The sequence below is a fragment of the Phaethon lepturus genome, unplaced genomic scaffold (assembly GCF_000687285.1).
Source record: "Phaethon lepturus isolate BGI_N335 unplaced genomic scaffold, ASM68728v1 scaffold24002, whole genome shotgun sequence".
Classification (NCBI taxonomy): domain Eukaryota; kingdom Metazoa; phylum Chordata; class Aves; order Phaethontiformes; family Phaethontidae; genus Phaethon; species Phaethon lepturus.
The window spans coordinates 3,569-19,045 of record NW_010525885.1 but is presented as its reverse complement, the minus strand read 5'-3'; the positions used below and the strand labels follow the sequence as shown (position 1 = coordinate 19,045).

Below are 15,477 nucleotides of genomic sequence, written 5' to 3'. Positions count from 1 at the left end.
GCTGAACACAAGGCACCCTGCCCTTGTGAACAGCACTGGCGGTACTGAGGGGGAGTTGTGTAGAGAAGAGGCTCTTTGATTTTGGGGGAACATTTAAAGTCTCATTTAACTCTCAGATCAGCACATTTTTACTCAAATACAGCGTTCCCCGTGTCACGGTATTCTGAGTATGGATGAAAAGTCAGTCAGTCATTGTCAAAAGATGGTGTATGTGACAGATGCACGGGGAAGATGTAGCTGGAGACACAAGGTAAGAAAAAAATCCCTACAATCTTAAGGGAAAAAAAAAGAGCTAAATAGCTTCTACTAGATTTATGCTACTGTGAGACCTGTAATCATGTTCTGGATTAAAATCTTAAAACCAGCACATGACTGAGATAAGCTGAATCAGATGCATCATTCAGAATTTTTAACTCACCCCATTTTTTACTGCATTTTTCTCTATCAAAAATTATTTTGGATGTAGCTGTTGTTTTTTTCCCACAGCTATACTAGGTGGCTGAACTAGCACCTTCAGGAATATTCTACCCAAATATCTGAAGGGCATGTCCATACATCAGGAGCCTCTGGGCTGCACATGAGCAAATCTGGATAGCTCAAATTTGGGGCTACATATTTACATAGCAAAAAAAAAAAAAAAAATTCGTCCTGGATCACCTTTCTAGAATATAACAACATTTTGAGATGCAATGGATACAAAGGGACACTAAGGCGCGGTCCACCCCACCCCCCCAGCCATAATCCATTCCAAACTCTTTGACTGCAGCGGGAGGATTCCTGTCTCACCATGAAGCACAGGGTACAACCCAATGTAAACTGAGGTCTAACAATAACTGCTGAAGAGCAGTTACACCAAATGCACTGGGAAAACATGTTTGTGCTTGATGCACTGTAGAAATTATTCACTAATAGTTCAGCCACAAGAACGATACTGTGAGAACACGGAAGAGCTGCTCCTCAAAAGTATTTTGCATCAGTTAAAGCTGCTGAATGATTAACCCTTTAAAGGCTTCTGACTCCATCCCTTTCTTCTTCTACCAACGTGCAATTGTGACAAGACGTTTCTAGTCATTATTGACATCCTCAATTAGCCGTGCAAAAACCCCAGTAATGCAGGACCTAATATCCCTACTACAGTCTGGCAGATCAGAGTTTTGACAAAAATGTGTGAAAAGAAGTTGTGGATGAAAAAAGGTATTTGGGGCCAGACTCAGTCACATGACACACGTCAAAGAAACCAACGCATGCGTGAGCATTTGCTTTCTTATCCAGCCGAGTTCAGAATCTGAGCCTTGGGCTTTAATTAACACTTTGAGTGTGCGGCATTTGTTCTCTAATTAGATGGTAAGATGCTATTTTATAAATTCTGTCTGTAGTCAGAATTCAAAAAGATATAATGATCTCAAACCAGTAAAGTTGTTAATATCCTCCTTTGCATTTATCAGTGAGAAAGAGACTTTAACAGTTCTTTTTCTAGTAGCTTGAGAAAATGTTAAACAGAAAATGATAAAACAACCCAATGACGGGGCCCTCTGAATGCCTGAGCTTTACAGCTCTCCCGGCACAGACTGTGAATCAGGTGCTGAACACATCATCTAGAGAAACGTCATCGAACAGGATGCTATAGCTTTGCAACTGCTGGTGGGGGGAAAGTGAGAAGGGGCTGGGGGAGGGAAGACAGGTATTGGAAAGGAAGGCAGTCCTGAAACTGGCCCCAGTCAGGCAAGTAAGACTATGGTGGAGATGAAGTGGGACATTTTGTAACACATCTTCAAGTACGTCTCATCTTACAATTTTGATATCCAGATGTACTAGGCACGTACAGCAATGTGATGCAATGACACCAGGAGATGGAGGGTGGGAGGAATATTGACCTGGAAATTATGAATGAATCCATCCAAAGACATTTGAAAGGCATATTTATGCAAATTCTAGTTTGTATTTGTCCTGCCCCAAGAAGAAAGGAAGCAGATGGAGGCATGTTTCATCTAATTTACTGCCTGCTTTTTCACACACAACCTCCACCCCCTAAGGAAGAAGATCTTTCTGTAGATGTTGTATAAGGAAAACCTGTAGGTGGGTTCCTCACTCTCTGCCAAACATCTGGCAGCCTTTGAAAACCCTCAACTCAACATCAGCTTTGCCAACAGCTTCCTCTGGAGACAAATAACTCCTCACCATCACACTAGAAGAGGAGCAGCCTTTCACAGGTCAGGCTGGAGGAGAAGAAAAGGACATATGGCTTCATGTACCAGATCCTTCAGAATTGGGGACACAAATAATCTTGTCTCCAGCATCTGGAGTCCATTGACATTACCAAGATTTTCTTTCAACAAGTATGATCATTCCCGATTCCCTGTTCTGTTCGTAGCCCAGCTCCCCAAAACAGGTACATGAATAATTGACTCAACTGCGTTGGAAGTCTATGAGCCCAAATGTTCTTCTTGGTTGCACCAGAAACTGTGACTGTGGAAATGCAGAGTAACTACACCACTGCCTCAGCAAGCCGAGAAGCATGGCTGCTGACATTGGCGGCTTTAGGCACTGCCTGGCCCACGGCTTGAACAACCAACTAAACGGCAATCCTTTCTAAGGCCAGGGAGACGTTTTCTGGGCAACTTAGCTCTTTTGCAGAAACTGGTGTTCCAGACTGTGCAGTTGTTAGGGACAGCATTTTGAGGGGTGATGATCTCCGCTCTTTTTTCTGTCAGTTGTTTGATTAGTCATGCCAGGCAGCTGCCCCCATGAAATGTGAAAAGGCACCATTATATAACAACTTGCACGAGCAAACTAGCTGGTAAGGAGAAGCAGCGACCAGTACTGCATCCTCAATATTGTTTTTACACTGGTAAATCATCAGCTTCACTAGAGCTGCTCATGATTTGCTTAAGGACATAAAAAGCTTATTTTTTCAAGAGAAGCACATCAGATTTCTGTTGTATTTTTTTACATTCAAGATGTTTCACTTTAAATATATTTATCACATCAAATTAAACAAAAAAAAAAGGCTTCCAGAAAAGTTTACCATTGACTAAATTTACAGTTTTCCCATACAGACATTTTAGAGACCTTTTAGGTAAAACGGAAAGAAACGTCAATGAGATGTGGGTCTGTAGGAGGAAACATTAGCTGTCAGTTGCCCCAAAATAAAAAGTCTGCTACATCTTCAACAGTAAACAAGTTTTTTACTTTTGAACCGAATGGAAACATTTTTGCAAAGATTTTCATTTCAGCTTTTTGAAAGACACAAACATGAGCTTTTCAAGGACACCATAAAAACACTTTGAACAAGGGCTTAAAGTACCCGTTTTGAGTGAATTGTTTAAAACAATGAATAAATAAATTCCATTGTTGAAAACAATTGAATAAAACTATGAATTCACAGCCAATTAACTGAAACATATTCCTCTTAAATGAAATTTCCTGTGTACACAATCCAGTCATACCTCTTGGACAAGATATACACTCAGTAATTAATCACAACATTACTCAGTCTTTTTGGTGTTTACCACCTTCCTTCAGGCAATAAACTCCAGAGCTAGTGAGATAAGCATCAGACAGGAGCAGAAGAACAGAGAACAGGCAGGAGCCTGCAGAGGAACTGAATGCATTTCCCTAAGGTGTTCCACTACCTTTACGTTGATAGTTGAAAAAACAACCCAGAAAGATTCTGTTTAAATCCACGAAGAAAACAAATATTCTCTGCTGTGTTGACACCTGCCTCAGATTTAACAGTGTACACAAAATATTTTCTCTGCATGCATTCAGATGGGAAGAGAGAACACAGGGGATTAATTTTTCCGTGTATTGTATGAGGGCTTAGATACGCAATTCACCCTGACTTCAGATCAAATATACCGAGGAGCGCTTGCTCCTCTATAATGTTTACTGGCAGGCCCTGACTGCATTTAAGGCTTGTGCTATAGCTAAGCTAGCGCTCAGGAGCAGCTTCTGCTACTGTTTACCCTCACATAAATCCCAGATCACTCTGAGGTCAACTGAGTAGAATTTAGGACCTTTTTTCAGTAATCAGGCCTTTCAGTAGGCTATAATGGGCCTGCCTCCCCCCTCATGCTGCTGCAAGACACGCAATACTTAAGTCGTTGTATGACTTAGTGTGAAGAGCTGATGGAAGCTCTTTCCCCACCTCAAACAGATGCAACTGATGGAGAGGAGATGCAAATCCAGCCTACCACTGCTGAGATCGATACAGGAACCTCAGCGTAAGAGGAGCCTGAAGTCGGAGGTCACAGTTCTAACTTCAGGCTCTTGCAAGGAACAGCGTGTAACATCCTGTTGTTGCTCATACTCGGATAAATGTTGAATGAAACAAGTGTGGCGTTTTTGTAATTGCAGGTAGAGCCATTCTTTGATGAGCGATTTGCTTAAACCGAATTCCCTATTTTGAACGCACTCCTTCCTTGAGGAGTACGAGGGTGTGCATCCAGACTCCAGTTTTGCAACAGAGGTCCATCTCTAGACATTTGCAAAGCATAAAAGCAGTTTTAGAACTGACGGTATTGCATGCAAACAATGCAAACCGGAGAGACTATCCCGCTGTTCAGCGGACTTTCTAACCTAGTCTGCCACTGAGCTAACACTGAACCTCGTATGCTTCCTCACCACATGCTGGCAATGCAGTAGTGTAGCTTTGGGGTTCAGAGCCCACCATCAATTGTACCTGGTGTTTGTAATCCTGGGGCAGGGACAGATAAAGCCTGGCTGGAAAGTAGGCAAAATTGCACCTGAGATGGGGCCAGGCTGCAGTACCGGAGCTGCTGGTGCTGTGCAGTCTGGGTTCTGACCTTCGTTTCAAAGCCTTATCATTGCATAAACCAGCTGCGCTCTGGCAGTTTCAGGGTGTAGCTTGCCTTAAGCTAATAGAGGCTTTCAGATAACATTGCTTAAGAACTTCAGTCAACACTGTATCAGGGTGGATAAATAGAATTAAGAATAAATTTTCTTAATTCAAAATGCAATCAGTTGATCTGCAAAGTAAAGCAAATTACACTTCTTGCCTGGGGAACTGCAGCTTCCCTAAAGGCAGGGAACTTTGACCAAAAGGAAATTTTTATACTAGTCAAGTGTGAACGGCATTTCACAGAAGTCTGTGAAGCTTTCTCCAGCAAGCATTTTCCAGCTATTCCCATTAAAAAACATGCTGCTAGTCCAACTTCAATAAATACATTTGCACATACACTGCTGATTCTGGAACAGTGTCAGTAGGAACAATGTTAGATTTATTTTGGGTCCCAACCTCTAATTCTATATGGTTACCTTTCAGCAGTATAAAAAAATGACTGAATATGCTGGAACTGTTCACTTTGCCTAGACAATTGGAGTTTGTGCATGTAGGCACTGGGGAACATACTGCCTAGCCCAAATACCATCACTTTTACACAACACTATCATTAACATCTGAGAAAAATAATTAACATTCCATAGTTTTCCACATTAGTTTTCTTCTTTCAGATCTTGGTTTGACAGCAGCAAAACTTTTTTTTACTGTTTAGTAAAAGGGGAACTTCTTGATCCCAAATAGATGTCCTTCCAAGCACTGAGGCCAGCAAGTATTCTCGACTTCCACCTGTAGTATAAACTTAAAAGACCAAGATAGTCCATGACACTGTCTCTGACCCTGATGATGCAAACAAGGAGAACAGCATGGTTGCTCTAACTGCATGTGTGATGATTACGCTGGTGTTCTCATACTGCATTTTTATTGCTTCCGAATTTACTGCCAACAGATCAGGTGCTTTGTTTGCTTAGACCTATATCTTGTGGGTTCATTTCAGTTCTCTGTCTGCTACCTCGTGTATTTGGAAAGCTCTGCAGCCATCCACTTTGTGCAATGACAGGTCCGTTCTTGTCTCAGTCTTCTACTGAGCCACTTATTAATAATATCACAAATTACCAGTGCTTCAATTAATACCACTATTCATTGTGATGACTTTGCATTTTTTCACAGAATTGTGATATGATGGTCAATGGTCTCACCTTTGTTTTCACAAATGATGTCTGTGACTGGATTATCCACAAAGAACTAGCTACTGTCCATTTACACAATTAAAAATCCCATTTTTGAAAAGCTTGTCTTCTAAGAACCACTAGAAATATATATTCAAATGTACCATGTTTTAATTTCTGCTTTCTCAGGGGAGGGGGCAAGAAAGGGGGTGACTTGCTTTGCTTAATCAGAAATCAAGTATATTCCAATTATGAATACTAAACAAAGCAGCAGTAAGAGCTCCTGGTATTAAACTAACAATTGATTCTTTGTCACAGATCTTTTATTATTCAGAAGGCCAGTCTTACTCCTATGGAGAGTTTAAGAACAGGATAACAGCTGCAACAGGTCCAGGGAATGCATCAATAACAATCTCCAACATGCAGCCCTCAGACACTGGTTCCTACACCTGTGAAGTTTTCAGCCCACAGGGTGATGCTGGACAGAGTCAGAAATCTGTGATTGTCAGCGTGCTGGGTAAGCACCTTTCCTCTCTATTGCTCTGTTGTAGTTTTCCTCCCTTATCATGAAACACTGAATTCGCGGCTCAAAATACTTGAGTTTTTGGACCAGAGGGAAGAACACAACTGTGATAAACAAGGCCGATGATGCAGAGAAATGGCTCACTGATGTACTGAGGCAGATTTTTTTCCAAGGGCTTTGGAGGCAGGCAGAGCCTGGGCTGCCCTCTAGCTTCCAGACAAAGCAGACCTGATACCACTCCGCAGGTACCCTTGCTTGGCCTCTTTCTCCCACGAGTGGCCTTCACATTCACCTTGTGCCCTCAAAAAGCTACCCAATGTAAGCAGGTGGCTGGAATTTCCCAACTTCACTATATTTTTCATGTTGGAAAACAAAGTGATACTAACTTTGATTAAAAAAAAAAGCCCTTTTAGCTGGGGGTGACGACTCTCTGAAGCCGTTACATCCAGCCCCAGCAAAGACCAAAATTTTACTAGTTTTACCTAATGTTGGTCATGGTGACTTGCGTAAATCTGGGGAGAGGCAGCAGTACAGCCCAAGGATTCTGGCTCACCCCAATTCCCAGAAACTCGAGAAACTTAGTATGTGTTGGATGAAAGTAGTACAAAGTCTGTTTTGGATGGAAGAAAGCAACACTTCAACCACGAACAGGCAGGACAGAAAGGATGAAAAGCAGTGGAATGAGGTATTTTACTTCCTAATAAGATAAAAGTTTGTACTAACCCCACCTAATCATTGCTTTTATATTAAGAATTGCTAACTGGTCAGAGTGACAAATCAAAGTCATATGAGAACGTGATTCCAGCACCACTTGCCTATCTGCCAGGGATAAGAAAAAGACATATGTAAACTCAGTCCCTGAAAAATCAAAGCACTACTGTTATTTCTCATCTAAAATTCCCCAAACAAACAGTAAATCTTGGAGAAGTTGAGTAAGAGATTGTACTTTTCACATGAAAACCATGAAAGGTTGTTCATTTATGCACACAAAATTGAGCTGTGTTCATTGCTGCTCTAGTTCCACTGGCGGTACTCTAGAGAACCCCAACAGCGTATCTACAGGTAGGAAATGAAAAATACTAGGTGTAAATGAAGACAGAATCGTCTCCTGTGTGCGAAGTGAGGAAATGCTATCAAAACAGATACATTTTTTAACAGAACAGAAAGTTAATTTATTCCCACCACAACTGCAATATACTGAAGAATTAGGCCTTGACCCTCTCCCTTTATGTGGAAAAGTTCCTGCTATGTCTCTAAAGAAAATGATGCTGCTATGTGGCAGAATGCTGTAGGATGAATAGTGATTGGTCCATTATAATTAAAGTAATAGTCTTCATCTCAACACCTCCATAATAATATTTAGCATGCAAATGGAAGAAAATATAATAAAAATGTATCCTGGGCCATGTACATATATTTAATATTACTCAAACCTTTACGGGAGAGACATAGGTCAGAGCCATAAAAAAGACTCTGCTCTTGGATGGCAATCTGTAGATGGGGTTCAATTCTTTACCTACAGCAGCACAGTACCAGAACTCGGGGTGGATGGTTGCTGCCCCAGGTGTGTACTCATGATGTGTCTGTTCTCCTCATTGCTGTTTTACAGTCAAACCGTCACAACCTTTCTGCAAAATAGAAGGAACGCCTGAAAAAGGCCATCTAATCTACCTCTTATGCAAATGTGAAGAAGGATTGCCTCACCCTACCTACCACTGGTACAAAGTGGATGAGAATACACTCAAGCCTGTGACTGAACATCTTAGTACGTAATTACAGGACTACCATCCGGAGTTCAAGATCTGGAATTCCATAGTACCAGCCATTTCAAACACTGTGTATCACATAGGGTAGTTAAAACTTATCCTCCCCTTCTGACAGTCAATGTCACAAAATCGTATTTTTACTTATTTTTACTTATTCAAATCGACTGATAGCTGTCACAAACACAGGACTTTTTTCTTTTGTTTTAATAAAAATGATATAGCGTGTTAAAGTTTTGCCTATGCCATTACTTTAAATTGTTAAAAAGGGGAGAAATGTTTATGCTTTTACATCTCCCTTCCCTTGGAATTTTGAGTGAACTTAGAATAAGTCAATTTGTGATTCAGGTGCTGAGACCTCCATCCAAATCTTCAGTAGCTGTTACATTTTCATTTGTGAGGTTACATTGACAGTAGTATCAATGCGGGTAGAACATCAGGACAGACTGATTTGCAGAGCAGGGGTCTACTTCTCATGTTCTAATATACTCCTGCAGAATCTATTGTAGTAATTTTCAAGGAAGGTAAATGTTTTTCATTTAAAGAATATTAAAAAAAATGAATGAATAATTGGAGAATTGTTTCTAATCTCTTAATAGCTCTCAGCATTACCAACTAAAGAAAATGGTTTGCCTCTGCAGTATACAAAGGGTAATCTGTACCTGCTCTCTGTTTGTCACAGATCCAAGCACTGGCATTCTTTACATTGGCAATCTCACCACCTTTGAAACTGGGTATTACCGGTGCGTAGCCACCAATATCCTGGGCAACAGTACCTGTGAGCTTGACCTAACTGCAAAACGTAAGTTTAATGCATGAAAGTAATCACCTATTTGATATATGATATGCACAGTTTGCAGGAAAATGCGGTAACAACTCTAAAGCATAGATTTTTTTTCAAGTGAGAACAGAATGGGATTTGGAGGGCTCCGGAGTTTTCATCCAGGCATGCCCAGAATTTACACTGACCTAGACAACAGATTTAACATTTCCAGCTTCATTTCCCACTGGGAGCTCTGACTGCAGAGCCTTTACTGAGAACTGACAGATATGGAGTTTAGAGCTATTTTGTTCAGCCAACTGTCCCACTGAGGTCCTCCTGCCCCAGAATTTACAACCATCACTAAAATGTGGTAGTACAAGGACTGGGACACTGTAGATGTGACCACTAGCTAAAAATACTGCAGTCATGGAAAAATACCTTATCCTGCCTGCCCTCATGCAGTGATCAACCTTATCCTGACTGTTCTCAAGCAGTGGTCAACCCCATCTGCATGCAGATTTTTCATGTAACCAGTAACACTTAACAAGAGCCAAGCATATGTTGTACAACCAGCCAAGAGATGTCCCTGAAATGGTCACTCAATTACTCAGTGGTCTGTAAAACGAAAATCGCAGGTCAGCGCTAGAAGCTGTACTGCAGTGGAAACAGAAGGTTTGGGGGGCTCACAAATGATCTGAGCATACATTTTACATCTCAGCTGAAAGATAGAGATAAAGGCAACACCTGAATTTCAGAATTTGTCCGCAAGAGCAAAGGCTTTCAACTATTGCCAGTGTTAACAGCCTAACATTTCCCTTAGCCAGGCATAAACACAGGGTTTGTTTGGGTAGGGAGCTAACCAACAAGAAAGGAGGCAGCAAAAGTCATAAAAGCAGAGTTCTCTCTTTCCTAGACAACCTTTGGCCGCCTCCCTCCCGGAAATACAGCTGTCAGTCAGGTTTTTTTGTTCTTTGAATCCAATGCCTTCTTTCTGCTAAAAGCTCCTCCACTAAATTTCCATGGGATTTTGCTATAATAATACTTCGAAAAAGTCAAGTAATCTTTTTTTTTTCTTTTCAGATTCAGACAGTGGTATTGTTGCTGGAGCATTAGTTGGAGCAATTCTGGCAGCTGCTGTCATTTGCATTATAGTCTGGGTCTTAAACAAGAAGGCAAAGAAGAAGAAGTCGTCAAGTAATGAGATGCAGTAAGAATTTCTGTTTGCTTCATTTTAAAACAATTCTTTCTGTTAAGCACTGCTGATAACCCAGAACTGAAGTAAAATGTAATTACTTTAAATATTTTTTTAAGGGTAAATAATACAGGTTTTGAGAAAACTTCCAGAGTGACAGTATTTGCTTTTGTGTGACTTTTAAGCTGTTGCTCTTGTAACAGAAATTGCCATTACCCTCTTCCCTATGTTTACAGGCAGCTATCTAAAACAGTAAAGTAAACTTTTTTTAAAAACACAAACTGAAAGTGGCAAGTTGGAAAAACAGTTTGTGACATTCAAAAGTTAATGGTAACTGTTAATGGCAGATGGAGGAAATAAAAAAAGAAGTAGCAGCTAAGGGTTGCCTCAGCAAATTTACTGGGATTGTACGTTACTGGATTTAAACATAGAGAAATCAGTTCAGTGCTATTTGAAATTACAGAACACACGCTTGGGATACTCTAAGTCATCTCAAATGGCAGGAGACATAAGGTTTAGGCAACAGAATGGAGTCCAGAATGTCCATTTTGATCCTGCTCTGGAAATGTCTTTTCCTCTGTGCTTTGGTTGCTCATTTTTTCCCTTAAATTGCCAAATCTTCAGAATAGGGATAATCTCATATGCTATATGGACTGGACTTTGCCCCATGATGTTAAATGCTAAATGAATACATGCAGCTGAGGCCAGAAAAAAGTATTATGTCAACTGGACACTTCCCTATAGCACAGGTCTAAGACTTCCCGATACAGAATTCTGTTAATCCAGACCAGTGGCCAGTCACTCGTGCACCAGATTTCTGCTTTCAATTGATGTAGCATTAACATTTAATTTTGTGCTCGGATCCTAACATATCTTACTACACTGAATTAATCCACTAGCATCTGATATTTTTTACATGTGAACTATCGGGACTTGGTTTATTATTGTTTTGGTAAGATAAATGGAATTCATTTACTAAAAATATTTTTCTAGATTTCAGCCTTTTCATAGCTCTTTTCTGATTGCACTCTATTTTGAATGTACTTTATTGGGACACCAGATCTGCATGGAATTTCTCAGGAAGCTCACACCAAGCAGTGTGTTTTGCTACCCCTCCTCAAACACTTTTTGCTAGCACTCAGTTTCCCATTCTGCTTTCCTGGCCTAGCATTTAAACATACTAAAATCCATTTTATTCTAACGGGATCACTTAAACCAGTGATGCAGATCAGTCTAACGCTCTTGTCACTCTTTCTGTCTTAGCAGCAGTGATGTTGTAGCCTTGGTGCTCTTGGTGCCAGGTGCTCTTGGAACAGTCCTAATAATATGGGGGTTATTGTTTAGACGATAAAACTACAAAGACCGATTCTTTTGAAAGACTGTAGCGTAGATGGGATTTCAACACACGAAATCATAATCATCATCCTGTCTTCCTGCAGAGAAATGGCTCAGAAACCATCCAATGCAGCATATGTGCAGGTACCTAATGAAGAAAACATTCCTGTGACCACAGTTCCATCAAGCAATGCGACAAATGAATACCCTAGTGTTGATGAAACAGCAGCCTCTGGAACACCTGAAAATGATGAGAAGCAAGAAGCGGAAAAAGAAGAAATAGCCTAGAGTTTTCATACAGTTTTCCTTGTCAGCTTTAGACCCCTTTATACAAAAATTGTTGTCATTGCATTAACATAGAATTATGACTAAAACTGAATGGGCATTTGTACTGCGAGCCACAGGGCTGGAGACTGAAAACAGTCTGTTACACATGCCCTTTGTGAATAGCAGAAGATTTGGCCTCTAAAGTTAACCAAATTTAATTTATTATCTAGTTATAATTATACATAAGTATAAAAAGACTATAATCCACATTTATCCAACCTATTTTGCAAAACTAATTAGGAAATGGGCTGAAGCATTTCACAAAGTAAGAGCTTTCCAGTCAACTATCAGTAATGCTGTACCCTGCTGGCCAACCTCATGTTTCCTGTGCACCAAGAACAGTCATCATGGCCAATACATTGCAGTATTTAAAGGATCTGATTTTGTACGTCAGAAGTAAAAAGAAGTTTCATCAATGTCATCAGTGCAGAAACAGGTGTTAAGACCTGAAGCAATGAAATCTTATGTGTCTGAATTGCACTTAAAGCTAAAAAATCCTGGAAACTTTTACCCTGTTGCTGTCTGACGTGGAATACATTTTGTTAATAGTGACCTTCTTGGCTTTAAAGTTCCCAAGGCACCAGCATTCCAGAGTTGTGTGCTTCAGCAGTTCTGGTCTTCAGTTTAATGGATCTAGCATTCAAGTACCCAGTTCAGACATCGATTGACTGGTTTTCAGACAACAGGAGCTGGAAATCTAAATCCCATGCAAGGCTTGTTGTAATAGGCACACAGAGTATCAGATTCCTCATGACATGCAGATACAGCTGCTTTCAAAACTTAGAAGTGAATACTGCCTACTATACAACACACTAGTTTCAATTGCTTCCTCTGCCTGAGACGATTTAAATCTATTTCCAGGCAACTACCCTACCCACTAAGCAACAAACTCATGCTACTTTTCTACTGGTCTCTTTAGCCCAGTGTAACTTTGACTATTTTCTATAGGTGAAAGCATCAAGAGGAAAGGTAAGTAGTGCGTGCACACGAATAGCCAACAGCTGAGTAATGAGCACTCTCTCGGAAGGAGAAAAGGGAATTTAACCATACACATGCTGATCACTAGACACATCTCTGAGCCTCATTTCTAAAGTTAAGCACACAGTTCTTCAAAAGGGCCAAGATACCTACTTTCAGAAGAGCTCAAGGACTGCAGGGCTCGGGTGAATAGAGACACACAGGCTCAGCAGCTCCCTTCTGAGCTACAGGAGGCAGATGATCATTGACACAAGACGACAACTGGATTCAGTCTCATGCACTGCAGGAAAATGTTCTGGCTCAGGGATCTGGAACTTTTTGGCACTTAAGTCTTTTACAGGATCTAATGTTCATAAATCCTTTGCTGACTGTTCCTAGCCTGTAAATGTTAGTTACATGCAACAGTCATCTTTAAAATAGATAAAAGGATACATCCATGCTAAAATTTTCAGATTCAGTTCCTACAGCTCTAAGTATGTTTATGAAGAAAGTGACCACAAAAAAAAAAAAAAAAAAGAAAAAAGAAAAGGCAACATTTAAAGAACATGTAAGGCATGAGGTCCTAATTAAGATTCAATTTGGATTATTATGCATAACTGTATTCATTGCCCTTTCTACCCAGTTTTCTGGCTTTCAAATATTTGTCTTTGATACATGTATCCTAGGGTTTAGCCTCACTGCAGAGTAAAAGAGCATTTACAGTGTTCTGATGTATTGTTTTAGGTAAAAATTGCTTGTGCTGGACTGCGAGGGTCAAACCCTTACTGATACCCACACTGCCATAGTCTACCAGTGGATCCTCACACTCCCCAGAATATCCAGGGTAAACCTTAAGTCATGACCTGTATGGAAGTCTCTCAATTAGGCATCTCTCTTATTGACTCGTGGCAATTTTGCTAAGCAAAATCCATAAACTCGCATCCTTCAATCTAGGTTTAGAAGCTTACTGAAAATTTCCGCTATTCACACCCAAAGCTTTGTGAGCATGCAGAACTACGATATTAAGCACGCTCAGAAACAGCAAGAGAAGAGCAAGTATTGCCTACTCCTGTTTGGGTGCCATTTCCTACCAGAGGTGTTTCCTAATGAGATAATTCAAATCAATTATTGGTCCAGGGGGGACCATGACGTGGCTGACAATGGTACTAATTTTAAATAATTTCTTCTCTGACATTCCTAGGCATTCTTTTACTCTTGCCCTTCATGGGATAATACAAACAACTCTCTTCATGACACTGCTGTAGTTGTGTTAGTTCTTCTAAAGTAATATCCTGTATAAATATGTCATAGTTACTTTTTTCTTACTGCAACAGCTTTCCAACGTTCACATCTCTGCAACAGCACTATCATGATTGAAGAAGGGGGAATATATTATGTGGCCATGATCATAATTCTTTAATCTTTCCTTAATCTCACCTCCACAAATTTCTCTGCATGTATGCCTTATATAACTTGCTACAGTAAGATAGGAACTTGTGCTGGTGAAGTTGTAACTACCTTCTATAGCTAATACAAATTTGCTAAAAAAGCAGAAATTCCTCAAGTTATGTTAACGCTTTTATACAAAAAGAAAGAACAATTGAACACAAGTTCTAGACGAATAATTCTTCTCATACTTCTAACCACCAGTGTGTAATAGATGGTATTAAAAAAAACCCCCAAAGTAAAAATAAGCAGCGAAACAGATTGCTGGGGGTGAAGAGGAAGGTAAGGAAAATAACATTTATTTGGAGTTTCTTAACATATTGAGGTATTTTTGTAAGCCTTCTGGCAGATGTTTGCTCTCATTACGAAGTTTCTCTCATGTAAAATAGTTTATTGAAAAGGATAGGGCACTGTTCCTAGCTTTCCATTGATGCTCTTGGCAAAACACAAGCCAAATTAGGGATTGATCCATGGCGTGTAGCTCAAAAACCCTGCAGAGTTATACACGATGCAGAAACATTTTTCAGAATTTGCCTCAGATGTTCCAACAGTCTTTGCTGCATGGCCCATTTATGTTCTCCTGAGGGAGTAGGGGTCATTAATATGGAAACCAGATATTAGGCCAACATTCAAGCCACCACCTCCTAGGGAAGTGGATTTACAAAGCTCTAGCAGGGTTTTTTTGCTATACAAAGATCAAGGATGAACACTGAATTCTAACTTCAGCTTTTCTCAATTCAAGATTTCAGCAGTGCCTGCACAATACATAAGAAACATTTACTCAGTCAGGTTCCTCCTTCAAGCAAGGTCTGCATGGCCAGAGTTTACTGTACGGCAAGTTATCCCTCCTGCCCTGAATAATTTAACCTGCATTTTGCTTTCTAGGATAGATTTAAAGTACTTGGTGAAGATACTCGTTTGGTTGTAAGTCTCTGTCTTGTTTATCAAAATAAATTGCATTACCTTAATCCCTACAATTCAAACTGTAGAAATTGTCATCTTCCATTTCAACCTTTCCTTGCAGCTGAATAACAGACATGTTCTATTTCCATACTGTGTAACGGATGGCAGGGTTTCATCTGACTTGTTGGTCACATCCCACGTGTACAAGCTATTTGGAAAATAGTTCATTACATGTAAGTTTAATGAAGTTTTATAACACCAAAGACTGCTGTTTAGGAAAGTTCTTTATTTCACAGAATTT

At 40.1% G+C, this 15,477-nt stretch overlaps 1 protein-coding gene across 1 annotated transcript in view; it reads left to right on the top strand.

The window, feature by feature from the left end:
- VSIG1 (V-set and immunoglobulin domain containing 1) overlaps positions 1-11,831 on the top strand; it is a 21,724-nt gene extending 9,893 nt beyond the window's left edge. Inside the window, exons 3-7 of the mRNA XM_010282903.1 lie at positions 6,286-6,484; positions 8,100-8,255; positions 8,936-9,055; positions 10,103-10,223; positions 11,648-11,831. Of these exons, the coding sequence (XP_010281205.1) occupies positions 6,286-6,484; positions 8,100-8,255; positions 8,936-9,055; positions 10,103-10,223; positions 11,648-11,831 (780 nt within the window). The remainder of the gene's footprint in view (positions 1-6,285; positions 6,485-8,099; positions 8,256-8,935; positions 9,056-10,102; positions 10,224-11,647) is intronic.
- Positions 11,832-15,477: the final 3,646 nt, after the last annotated feature.